Source organism: Phytophthora cinnamomi (assembly GCF_018691715.1).
Source record: "Phytophthora cinnamomi strain GKB4 chromosome Unknown Contig77, whole genome shotgun sequence".
In the NCBI taxonomy this organism is placed as follows: Eukaryota; Oomycota; class Peronosporomycetes; order Peronosporales; family Peronosporaceae; genus Phytophthora; species Phytophthora cinnamomi.
The window spans coordinates 451181-462883 of NW_027151010.1; the positions used below are offsets into that span (position 1 = coordinate 451181).

An 11703-nucleotide genomic window follows, 5' to 3' on the forward strand; every position below is an offset into this window, starting at 1 on the left:
TACGGACTGATCCACGCGGTGCTTCCTGCCTGCCTCTGCCTGCCTGAGGGGCGCGGGGAGTTTTCGGTTGTGAGACCGTCACGCGAGTTGCGAGTTGCGAGTTGCGCGTTGGGGGGAGAGAGAGGAAAATTCGTCCACCCAAAAGTTCATCTGCGAGCGCGCCTTCACTGGGCTCCAGTATGCCTCCTGTTTGCGTGCAGGTGGGTCAACCCTATCCTCTCTGGGACCCCACAAAATTCGCAATAGGATTTTGACATCAACTCGGACAAAAGATGATGTGTCCGACATCAAGGCGGAGATTTGCAAAGGCCCGCCGAGCCGCGTCCGAGCTATGGCTGTGGCGTGCCGAGCGTCGAGCGTCGAGCTCGGGCCGCGATAGGCCGCCGATAGTTTTGGGCTGTTTTGCCGCTCGCGCTGATGCGAGCTCAAGACGAGTTTTAATCTGCGAAAAGATGCACAATTGGAGCAGCACGCGCGCGCGGATCTGCCGGTGCGCAGAGACCGGCTTGCTTGTTTTCTGTTGCCTCTTTCGCCAAGCAGCGGCATGGCCAAGCAGCCGCTTCTCAGAGGAGAAAAAGATGCCGAGCGCTTCAACTTGGAGCTGCAACGGCTACAGAGTGAGGTGGAGCGCTGGCGCCCTTGATTGCAGCTTCAGACAGGGCGCCGCGTTCTAGTTTGCAGCAGCAGGCAGAGCAGCAAACGCGCACAGAGCGCTGTGGGTGGAATGGCTCGCGATGAGCATGGGTGCCCTCCAAAGACAGCGCGTCCACCCACCACGCCACGAGGCACGCCAGCAGCGGCTGCCGAGCGCAGACCGCGGTCCGGTAGGCGGGCGGGCGGATCCCACCCACGCGGGGCACGCCAGCTACTTCAGTGGAAGCTCCGCCATGGTTATCAAACAATTCGGAATCGCTGTTGGTCGTTATGCTATGGCTACCGTCGGCAGCGCTCGCGCTGACGCACTTCGACCTGCGGGACAGCGACTCTTGCCGTATATACACCGGGCGCCGCGCCGCGAACGTTCCGCCGGGCGTTAGCAACGAGTAACGGGCAGAGAGCGGAAGGCGCGCTGGCGCCAAGGGGCCAGCGGCGTGGCGAGCGCCGCCGCGACGGCGCTCCGTTTGCGTTGGGGGCAGCGAGCTCCGGTTGGCGCCGGCCTGGTGGAAGCGTCCGCCAGGCTTCCGCCGGCGTTCTACTCCATTTCGCGCACGACGACCTTTTCTCGGATGTTGGTGTGCGGCACGGCGCCCTCCTTGGCGTGGGCGCGGCGGTTCGCCATCTTCTTCTGCTCGCGCGCGCTGGCCTCGCGCTTGGCCTCGGCCGCCTTCTTGATGGCCTTGGGCACGTGCCGGTGCCTGTAGATTCACACGTGCCGGTTTAACAGCAGACGGAGCGTTAGTGGGACTGCGCGCATCCCCGCGGTCTCCGCTGAGCAACAAGCCCAGACCGGGCGGCGACAGCAACCAACAGCAGAGCAAAACGGCGCACGTACTTGGAGATGCGGCTGATCTCTCGCAGGTGCTGGTAGCGCTCCTTGAGCGACTCGTTGTACTCCATCTTGCGGCGCTCGCGCGGAGCCATCTAACCAAGCAAACGTTGAAGATGTCAGACCCGTAACCGTTACCGTGAGCGTGGCGCGCCACGTCAGCAACTTCAAAGCTGCAAAAACATGAGAGGCTGTAACGGGCGGCTCGATGGTCGGCACGGCTTGAGCGCAGCGTACCTTGGAGAGCTTCTTGGAAGCTTCGGCCTTCCAGATGCGGATGTTGGTGTCGTCACTGCCGGACAGCACGAAGTTGGCGTCGGCGCTGAATTTGACGGAGAAAATGCTGCGGTCAACAAGGCAACGGGTCGATTAGCAATGGTCAAGGAATAAGAAAGCGCCTTCCCATCAGCGCGGCTCGCTGTCGCGGTCCCGATGACGCCACGCCGCACGAGTAGCGAAACCGCAGCAAGCAGTGCCACTCAAGTCATCAGGAGCCGCCGGGACGTTGCACGTCCACGACTCACAGCGCGCTGACTAGGGACGGTCAGAAAACGAGACGTACCGCTGCATACGCTGCGTGTGGTAAACCTCTCGGCTCTTCGCCGAGCGCACGTTGAAGATGCGGATCGTCCGGTCATACGAGCCCGCGACGAACTCCCGGCCCGTGGGCGAATACGCCACGTCCATTCTGCAGCAGCAGCAGCAATAGCAACACCAAGCACGTCACGTTAGACACCTGCGCAGCGTTCGACCACTGTACCCGAGTCAAAGTGACGCACACTGCCGAAACGTGGTCCTTGTGCACCATCATCGCGCGGTTCATCTTGCGCATGTCGAACGTGTACAGGTTGTGGTCCTCGTTGGCCTGCAAAGAAAGCATCCAGGACGGTGGCGCAAGTCGCATTAGCACCCCAGAAGAGCCCCAGGCGGAGACCAAAAGTCATTTCGGGAGGACACGGCACGTACGACTGTGAAGTTCATGGGCTCCATCGGGTTCCATGCAAGCGCGTTGGATCGCATCCCCATGACGATTTTACACATCGAAGACGCCACGCGGATATCGTACAGCGTGATGTTGCGGTCCGAGCCCGTAGAGGCCAGCAACGACGCTTCGGCCGGGTTGAAGTGCACCGAGTTGATCGAGTCGGCACCCCACGCGAACTCGTGCGTGGGCGTCGAGCGCGACGGGTCCCACACCTGCACCTTTGAGCCGCACGTCGCGAACATGTCCTGAGACCAGTGGTGGTCAATACCCCTGCAGATCAACCCACGCATCAGTACAGCCCACACCGAAAAAAAATACCATAGCTATAGTCGTTCTCACGTACAGGAATGGCTCCTTGGACGTGAAGGTGGCCAGCGCCGTCGGTACGTCGTCGTCCTCGTCCTTCACGCGCAGCGCCCACTGCTTCACCGTCTTGTCCTCACTGCACGAGTAGAAGGTGTTGCCGTCCGGGTCACCGCCAGGCCGCGCACGAAGCCGCGGTGGCCGTACACGTTCCACACGCACTTGCGGCGCGGCAGGTCCCACACGCGCACTTTCTCCATCGGCGGCGCCGCTCACGAACGCCACCAGGCTCTTGGGGTTCGTGGCCAGCGCCGTCACTCCGTCGCAGTGGCCGTCCAGCGCGCCCACGAACGGCTTGGCGAACAGCCGCTCGAGCTTGGCGGCGTTCAGCGCGTGTACTCGCGCGGCCGCTCGAACGGGTGGAGCGCTGGGTCGTAGTTGCGGAAGACCTTGAGCTTGTCGGACTGGACCTCTTGCGTGAAGTCCTTCTCCACGCGGGAGATCGTCTTGACCTTCATGGCGGCAGGCACAGCAGGGCGGGAGGAGCAGGAAGAGGTGTCCGCGAAGAGATGTCAAGCGCAATAGAGCAGTTGTTGGAGGACTGGACGGCGTCGAGTATCGAGGACGAGCAGGCCATTGGCTGAAAATATGTTGGCCGCATTTGATTGGATGGAAACGAGTAGCTACTATCTTGATTCAGTGCATCAGATGACGGAACTAACATTTCATCAATACTCCTTTTGCGCGCGTCACACATGAAATGGTACATTCACGCTGCCCGCTCGAGTCTTCCGGTACATGTATTAGTCTGCGCCCTTACAGCTCGAACTTCGTCGAGCGTGTCTTCGCTCAACTTCCATAGCTTGCTTGCGTTCTCGAGCGAGTGGCTGGACTTGGCGCCTGCCTCGAGGGCGGGGTAGCCGCGCATGTGCAGGAAGCCGTTTGGGCCGTAGTACTCCCCGCCCTTGACGCTCGTCATGGTCGCAGCGTAGAGAATGGGGAGCGCGCCCACCTTCGACGTCATGAACGGCAGCCACGACACCAGCCACACGAACAACTCGGCCAGCCAGTACGGGAAAGTGCTGCGGTAGTAGCGGTTCCAGATGTCGTTGTGTGTCAATCCGGTGCGCCGCCACTGCCACCACGTTCTCGATCTGCGCGGACTGGAGACGACGCTGCAGCTCGAAGGTGAAGAGCAGGTTGGCCATCTTGGACGTCAGGTAGTCGCGGAGACTGCCGCGTGTGGCCAAGCGTCGAGAAGTTCAGGTACATCCAGGCGAAGTAGTGCGCGAGGCTGCTCACGTTGACCACGCGAGCTTGGTCCTTTGAACGGCGCAGCAGGTCCAGCAACAAGCTCGTCAGGTAGAAGTGGCCGAGGTGGTTAATCGCAAAGTGAGCCTCCAGTCCGTTGGGCATGTGGCGCTGAGCGGGCACCGACACGCCGGCGTTGTTGATCAGCAGGTCGAGGTGGTCGAACTTGTCGTGGAATGCTCGGGCGAACTCGCGGACGCTGTCGGGGTCGCCCACGTCCACCTGCATGAACTCCACCGACCCCACAGCATCGCTAGGCAGTTGGCCAGCGCTTCGCGGATCTGCTCTTCCGCGCGCCGAGCACGGACTTCGTGGCGGCACGCGAGAATCACGTGAGCTCCGTGCGCCGCGAGCGCCTTGGCGGCCTCAAAGCCGATACCCGAGTTGGCGCCCGTGACGATCGCGAGCTTGTCCTTCTGGGACGGCATCGTCGAGCCATTCCAGCTCTCCTCCGTGCTTGCGATAACGCCCATGCTCGTTGGGATCTGAGTAACTTTGCTTCTGCGGCGGAGCTCGCTCGGGCCCGTTGGCAGGATTTGCTACTGCAGCAGAATGACACCCTCGTTGGATGAAAGCCGCGTTCAGAACGCCGGTCCCAAGTCATGTCTTTGCAAAATGAGTCAGCGAATCCAAGCAGAAACGATGCAGTTGAGGAAGACGGCAAGCGTGAACAATGGTAGCATTTGTCGGGTGGATCAACCAGCAGATGCATCGAATCGGGTGCAAAATCTCATCTGCAGCGTGAACGCGACTACAGCTGCGCTCTTCACTTCAAGCACTTGTCGGCATCTTCGCACCTGTTGCAGTTGTCACTCCTGTTGAGCCAATCCACTGCTACACCTCGAACTTAGCGTCCAGCAGGTCTTCACTCAGCTTCCAGAGCTTGTCGGCGTTGTCGAGCGAGTGGCTGGCCGGGTGCGACGTATCCAATACCGGGTAACCTCTCAGTGTCATCCACCCGTCCGGCGCGTAGATCTCACCACCATGCACGCTTTCCACGGTCGCTGCGTACAGCGTAGGCAGCGCACCGATCTTCTGAGGCAGGAACGGCAGCAGCCAGATCGCCCACCTCGCCAACCATTGCAGGAATGGCCACCCGCCAGCTTCGTGCGGACGTACTTGTTCCAGATCTCCGTGTGGACAACCCGGGGTGCACCACCACCGACAAGACATTGTCAACTCCTGCAGCTTGCAGGCGTCGCTGCAGTTCGTACGTGAACAGCACGTTGGCCATTTTAGACTCGGCGTAGTCGCTCATGCTGTTGCCCGGGTGTGCCCCAACGTGGCGAAGTCCAACTTGGCAGCATGGTGCAATCCGCTCGAGACGTTCACCACCCGCGCCTGGGCCTTCGACCGACGCAGCAGATCCCACAGCAAGCTTGTCAGGTAGAAGTGGCCCAGGTGGTTGATGGCGAACGTGCACTCCAAGCCTTTCGAGTTGTGCGCGCTGCGGCGGGCACGCCACCACAGCGTTGTTGATCAGCAGGTCGAGATGATCGTACTTGGCTCGAAACACACGTGCAAACTCGCGGATGCTGGCGACTTCGGCCAAGTCCAGCAGCATCAACTCCACGCCTCCACCGACATCATCACTACCCTCTGCGTTCAGAGCCCGACGGATGGTCTCCAGAGCTCGGCGGCCGCGGCTTTCGTCTCGGCACGCCAGCACCACGTGAGCCCCACGCAGTGCCAGGGCCTTGGCCGCTTCGAAGCCGATGCCGCAATTGGCGCCTGTCACGATGGCCAGCTTGCCCTTCTGCGAGGGCATGATGGAGCCATCCCAGCGGTTAGTCGAGGCCCCGATGCCCATGACGACGCTGTCCAGAGGGATTGTGCGGCGTTAGATGTACTGAAGGGGCGATATCCGAACTACAGTAGTTCAACGCAAACATGCATGCTCGCTGGCAGTCCTTATCACTCTCTCTCTTACTCTGGCCTCATGTGCATTGTCTGGGGCGTTCAGCACACTAAAGCTTGCGATAGGTGCTTGACCTCGGAGCGGTTCAACACGAGCTGCACCGACTGCGAGTTGCTGGTGGGTTGTCGCCAAGCTTCACGCGTCCGAGAAGCACGGGCGGCCGCTCCATCTCCGGCGGCTGCCAGCCGAACACACTCTCGCCGCGAGTGATAGCGTTTGTGATGTCCTGGCCCCAACCATCCTCGCGCATAGCGGCACCGACGCGCTCGCGAAGTGCTGCCAGATCCCGCTGAGCGCGCGACTGCTGCAGTTTTTCGGCCATGAGCTGGGCGTGAGCCGATGAGCCCGTGGATGATGCGGCTCGCTTCAGATCCACCAAGCGGGGCATCGACAGTTGAGCCTTCACCTGGCGCGAGAACGTAGCCACCTCCTTGAGAGAGCTCGTCAATCGATCCGAAGGTTTGGTAGCCGGGGAAGCTCGGGAGCTTGCACTTGATCCGAGCAACTTCTCCAGCCGCTCCTTCGCAAGCGTAGAGCGCACAGTGTGCAGCTCGCTGTGGAGTTGCTGGAAAGCGCGTCGGAACGCCTCGGCGTCTGCTGCGCTCATCGCTGACCCCTTCCGCCTGCACCACCGGCATTTCCGCCTTTGCTGCGCTGCCAGCATCGCTTGAGCGTTTCAGCTGTTTGCGAAGATCCCGGTTGAGAGAGTTCAGCAATGTCTTCTCCTTGTTCGACTCATCCAGCGCAACGTCGAACTGCTCGCGCTCCTTTGCGAGCTGCACCTCCAGTTGTGCCTTGTCAGTCGTCATCGCGGCTGCACTCTCCGTTAGCTGCAGCACTTGGCTCTCGAGTTTCTGTGCCACCACGCGGTGTTGGCTATCCGCGCGTTCGAACTCTCGGATGCGTTGATGCAGTGCATTACACAGTTCCGTCATTTCTGCCAGATTGCTGCGCAATGTCGACGCATCCACGAGCTCCTGGTGAATAGCCTGTGCACGAATGCGCCATTGTGGCCTACCGTTGGCTCCATCTCCGTGCTCGTTGCGCGTGCGAGGTGCCACAGCATCGGTGAAGGCACCACGGCACACCAATTTGAACAGCAATGCCAGCTTTTCCTTAAACGCCACAGTGTGATCATATACGTTCTGCTGCGTGAATTGCACCAACTCCTCTGCTGATTTAGCGTGCTCCAGAAGACCATCATGGGCCAGATGCGACTGCAACCCACTTGCTAGCGATTGTGCCTCGGTAGCGTAACTCTGAATGGAAGTCACAGTTTCGCCACCAGCAGCCACCAGGCCATCCAGATCGTCATCTGAGGCAGCAAGATCGATCTCAGCGCGGCGGTAAAATAGCTGCGCAACGTTCAGCACCGAAAGGAGTTCTCCGAGACACTTGTCCAGAACCGGGATTAAGTCGGTGCGCAGCGTAGCAGTTTGTGCGTCGTCAGGCATCTCTCCACTAGCGAGCAGATTCTTGGTTTCACGCAAGAAGGTGACCATAGCAGAGATCGAGAACGCCATCTTAGCCACATTCTTCTAGCGCGCAGCTTGACCACTGCGCAGCGAGCACCAAAGCTTTCAGCACCAAGAGATGACGAAACCTGAGTGACTCGACCAGTATGCCATTCCTCCGACGTCTGCACGAGGCGATCATACAACGAAGCAACATCGCCTCCGCCGCGAGTTCCATTAAGCAGAGCACCTTCGGAGAAAGCTGATAGAGCTGAGTCCAGCGCGTTTTCTAATGCCGCGGTCTGCGATGTGTCGAGAGCTGAGCAACCCTGAGAGAATTCATCTTCCGTGGTCAGGTGGCATTCAAGCATGAACAGATCCTCCTTGGCTTGGCACGAGACTGACGCCAACTTATCGCCCAGTACCAGCTGCTCGACGCTCACAGCCGCAATAGACGCACCACTGTCATCCTTCTCGCCCTCCTGAGGGCCGCTCGTAGGTTGCTGGACGACGGTATCCAGATCCTTCTTCAAGTGCTGCAACAAGATATCCGATTTGCCTGCAATACGTCCCAGCGTCAATCGAACGCGAAGAACCTTCTGATCGGTCTCGGAGAAAATCGAATTCGGAACCACAGCGCGCAAGAACGAATTTTCCAGTCTAGCCTGCTCAGCAACGATCTTTTGCTTAGCTGCTTCGGTTTCGAGCTCACGTGCAGCTGCAACAAGGGCACGCAGTCCCATTGTCTGGTTCAGGGCCAAGTGAGCTGTATCCTTCAGCGACTCCACTGCACCACTTTCTGCGCGAAGCTTCGCCTTCAGCTGCGCAATCTCTTCACGGTGACTATGAGCAAGGTCGCGGAAGCGTGCAATAGTGCGCTCCTTGTCCTCAAGAACAGTTTTCTGGTCCATTGCTGACTGCTTCAATTCCTGCAGCGATGCACGCTGGGAGTCGATTTCGTCACGCAGCTCAGCCTCGTACTCGGTATGCTGATGCTCCATTTCCTGATCCACCTCACGCAACGACTCAAGAGATTGTACCGTGGTCTCCAATTCTGCCACTTTTTCGCCCAGCGTCAGGTTTTTCTCGGTCAGATCTTCCACCATGGACTCGTAAGCGTTCGCCACATCCAGCATCTCCTTCAGCTCCTCTGCTTCGCTTTCTAGCGTGTTCTTCTTCGTAGTCTGCAGAAAGGAAGACACATTTTGGATGTCAGCAATTACTACAACCATATCAAGAAACACGGTCACATACCAGTTCTTCCACCTCTTCCCTCAGTGAAACAAGCTCAGCATTCTCACGTTGAGCCTGGCGCAACTTCTTGCTAAGATCAGCCTTCTCCTCGGACGCGTTCGTGCAGGGTCTTTACTGCAGCTCGGAGCTGTTCTCGTCTGCCAAGTCTCCACTACTCGCCGACGATCCCTCCGAGTCAGATCCAGTAGTGGCCGACAGTGCCATCGCCGCCTTCAGCTTCTCGACTTCCTGTTGCAGCTCCTCTGCATGCTCCTCGGCGATCTCCTTATCCATCTCAATGGTCTCCTTCTCCAGGGTCATCATCTCGATCATATCCTGGAGCTCAGCCAGTTGCTTCTCCAGCGTTTCCACCTTACGCGCGCCAGAACTCGACTTGGCAACCGCCATGGCCACCTCCTCGGCCTTCTTCTGCTCTGCAGCCGTGAACGCGGCAATGCGCGTCTTCTGCTGGGCGACCTCCGCCTCTAGAGCCTTGACCTCCGAGGCCTGCGTGGCGTTCTCGAGCCTCAGCTCGTCCAGCTGCTCCTCATGCTCCGCCTGCAGCTCGGCAATGTGGTCCTCCAGCTCCGCGCGCACGGAGCGCACGTGCTCCTCCGCCTCGTCCCGGATGAGCTCCACCTGCTGCGCCAGCTCCTCCTGCGGGGACAGGGCGTCCTGCTCGTCCAGCACTTCGTCCTCCTCCATCCTCTCGTCCCCGTCGTCGTCCACCTGCTCCTGCTCCTGCTCCTGCTCCTGCTCCTCCTGGCCGGCGGCGGCGAGCTCCTCGATCTGCTTCTCGTGCTCGTGGCCCTGCTCCTCCAGCAGCTTGATCTTCTCGCTGTTGGCGGCCGCCGCCTCCTTCATGACCGACACGCTCTGTCTCAGCTGCTCCACGTGCCTGTTCTTCTGCTCCAGCTCCTCCTCCAGCCTCGAGATGCGCGCGCGCGCCTCCGCCAGCTGCTCGTCCGACACCGACGCGCTCGCGGCTGCCGCGGAGCTCCCGGACGTGCGGCGCTCCAGCGCCAGCCGTGAGGTCGACGCCACCGCCGTGCGGCTGCCGGGCGTGATCATGGACGCGCGCATCTTGGGCGTCGACAGCCGCGAGCTCGCGGCGCTGCTGCTGCTGGTGGAGGAGGAGGACGGCGCCGGGATGGACGACGCGCCCACGCCCGACAGGCGGCGGCTCAGCGGCGCCTTGGACGCGCCCGAGCCCAGCACGGCGCGCACCATGGACTTCTTGACGAAGAGCCCGTGGTTGGGCGCGCACGAGAAGTAGACGCGGCCGTTGAGCTCGCCGTTGTTCTTGCCCTCGGGCCGCTCCAGCTCGATGCCCACCCACTCGCCGCTGGCGAAGTCCGTCTCGCCCACGAAGCGCACGACGCCGCTCTTGCCGGCGCCGAACGCCACGCGGGCGCCCACCTCCAGGTCCATGCTGATAGGATCTCACTTCAAATGAAAATTATACTGGTGTTTGGAAAGATTGCGACAATAATTGTTTTGTTTTTGTAAAAACACGGGAATTAATTTATTTGAGATATGTAGGTTGGTGTGGTGCACACACCCGTCTCTGACTCATGGACTCAGACGGCTGGGATCAGATGTTGCGGGATCGTTTTTGACGCCTTGCCCAGCTTGTTGCTGCGATGGCAGATGGAGCTCGCCTTCGTCAGCTCGAAGGTACAACGAGGAGGAAACTGCAACTCGATTTGGGCGCTCGGACTCCGACTCGCCGCCAGCGATTCGCGCGGGCTCGCTAAAAATGTTTGAGGCATGAGGGTCTGGTTCCAAGGCAGGCAAGCTGTGCCTCGACGTCTTGGCATGAAATCTGATTGGCCTTCGGACAGATGTTGTCGACGTCCAACTTGGATATTTCTCTTCAGAGGTGTTTAAGTATACTATATTCAACTATGTGTTTCAAGTCTTCGAGCTCTGCAATTCCTGCCGCCGACAGCACGTCACTTTAGCTCATTCAACACACAACGTCACAAACGAGCTCGTTGATCGTTGGTGGCATTAATATACTATCGTCTGGGTTGCGATCCGAGGTCGCCCAACTGAAAGGATGATTTGGGGCGAGCTGATGGAGCCACAAATCAGCGGAACAAATTTACGTGTACTAACGCACCGCGCGAACATATTGGCGTAGTAACCGAGGCACATAATGTCTAGGAAGCTGTCAGGTGTTGGCGGCCATCACGCGGCGTACATGCACGCTGCACTCGTGCAGCCCGCTCACCCGCCACGCTATGACTATCGGGGGGTCTAAATTTGGTCCGCCCCGGCCTCTAAAACTGGCTTCTTATCCCACTGTTGCGATTTGTGGCCAATTGGACCCATTCGCTGGGGCCGCACAGACTGGCCTTTCAAACCAAAAAGCGCGCGATTCCAGCCACCGACTGCTGCGCGCCGAGCGTGGCACGTGAATCCGGCGTCGCCCGGTCGTCGCCGCTCCGTCGGAACTTCTCCGCGCGCTTCTCTCTCACCATTCAGAGTTTCGGGCCGTAGACAGCAGAGACAAAGACAGAGGCCAGTTAGAGGTGAGCACCGACATGACAGTGCGCAGCATCGTGCAGATGTTCGAGAGCTTGGCGGCTTCCGCTGGTGCGGAGCCGTCCGCCCACCTGATCGAGGAGTCCCCGGACGTGGCAACGTCTGCGGTCTGGTCACGTACTACGACGCGCCTGCGGTGGTCGAGGAGCCCCGCGTCCTTCCGACTCAAGACCGTCCGGATCGGACGGCAACAGCCTGCGACGGCCGACGCAGACGAGCACGGGGAGCAGGAACAGATGGAGGAGGAGGAGCAGGAACTGGAGCAGGAGGAACAGGAACAGCAATTGACGAGCAGGGGAGGAGGAGGAGGAGGAGGAGGCTGGAGAGGAGCAGGAGGAATCGATGATGGCAACCAGGAGAGCCAGAGCGAGGTGCCTGCAGTTGAGGACCGCAGCACCAGTGCGCCGTCGTCGCCGGTTAAGCCCGTGTGGAAGTGCTCGCTGCTCATGAGCAAGATTCCGCC

The 11703-nt window shown here is 59.9% G+C and overlaps 5 protein-coding genes across 7 annotated transcripts; all 5 read right to left on the reverse strand.

Annotated features, from left to right (window-relative positions):
• Window positions 1-1192: 1192 nt before the first annotated feature.
• IUM83_13983 (glycoside hydrolase) lies at window positions 1193-3292 on the reverse strand (the record flags this gene model as incomplete). 2 transcript variants are annotated; one of them, XM_067938695.1, is made up of 8 exons in its annotated part: window positions 1193-1355; window positions 1493-1581; window positions 1724-1829; window positions 2049-2174; window positions 2266-2351; window positions 2453-2741; window positions 2815-3149; window positions 3224-3292. In XM_067938695.1, 8 exons carry the CDS (start codon window positions 3290-3292, stop codon window positions 1193-1195), a joined length of 1263 nt encoding a protein of 420 aa, XP_067785635.1. The 2 variants fall into 2 exon arrangements, with proteins under 2 accessions (XP_067785635.1, XP_067785634.1); XM_067938694.1 differs by lacking the exon at window positions 3224-3292 and having other exon boundaries at window positions 2815-2913; window positions 2982-3034.
• Window positions 3293-3502: 210 nt separating this feature from the next.
• IUM83_13984 (WW domain-containing oxidoreductase) lies at window positions 3503-4558 on the reverse strand (the record flags this gene model as incomplete). Its single annotated transcript, XM_067938696.1, has 4 exons — window positions 3503-3511; window positions 3604-3856; window positions 3946-4307; window positions 4394-4558. 4 exons carry the CDS (start codon window positions 4556-4558, stop codon window positions 3503-3505), a joined length of 789 nt encoding a protein of 262 aa, XP_067785645.1.
• Window positions 4559-4919: 361 nt separating this feature from the next.
• Window positions 4920-5895, reverse strand: IUM83_13985 (WW domain-containing oxidoreductase; the record flags this gene model as incomplete). The annotated part of the gene is made up of 2 exons (XM_067938697.1): window positions 4920-5089; window positions 5205-5895. 2 exons carry the CDS (start codon window positions 5893-5895, stop codon window positions 4920-4922), a joined length of 861 nt encoding a protein of 286 aa, XP_067785644.1.
• Window positions 5896-6088: 193 nt separating this feature from the next.
• IUM83_13986 (Glycoside hydrolase) lies at window positions 6089-7526 on the reverse strand (the record flags this gene model as incomplete). Of its 2 annotated transcripts, XM_067938699.1 has the most annotated exons (2): window positions 6089-6523; window positions 6618-7526. In XM_067938699.1, 2 exons carry the CDS (start codon window positions 7524-7526, stop codon window positions 6089-6091), a joined length of 1344 nt encoding a protein of 447 aa, XP_067785642.1. The 2 variants fall into 2 exon arrangements, with proteins under 2 accessions (XP_067785642.1, XP_067785643.1); XM_067938698.1 differs by lacking the exon at window positions 6618-7526 and having other exon boundaries at window positions 6089-6610.
• Window positions 7527-8822: 1296 nt separating this feature from the next.
• On the reverse strand, window positions 8823-10121 carry IUM83_13987 (Glycoside hydrolase; the record flags this gene model as incomplete). The annotated part of the gene is made up of 1 exon (XM_067938700.1): window positions 8823-10121. The coding sequence occupies one exon, from the start codon at window positions 10119-10121 to the stop codon at window positions 8823-8825; it is 1299 nt and encodes a 432-aa protein (XP_067785641.1).
• Between the last annotated feature and the right edge of the window lie 1582 nt (window positions 10122-11703).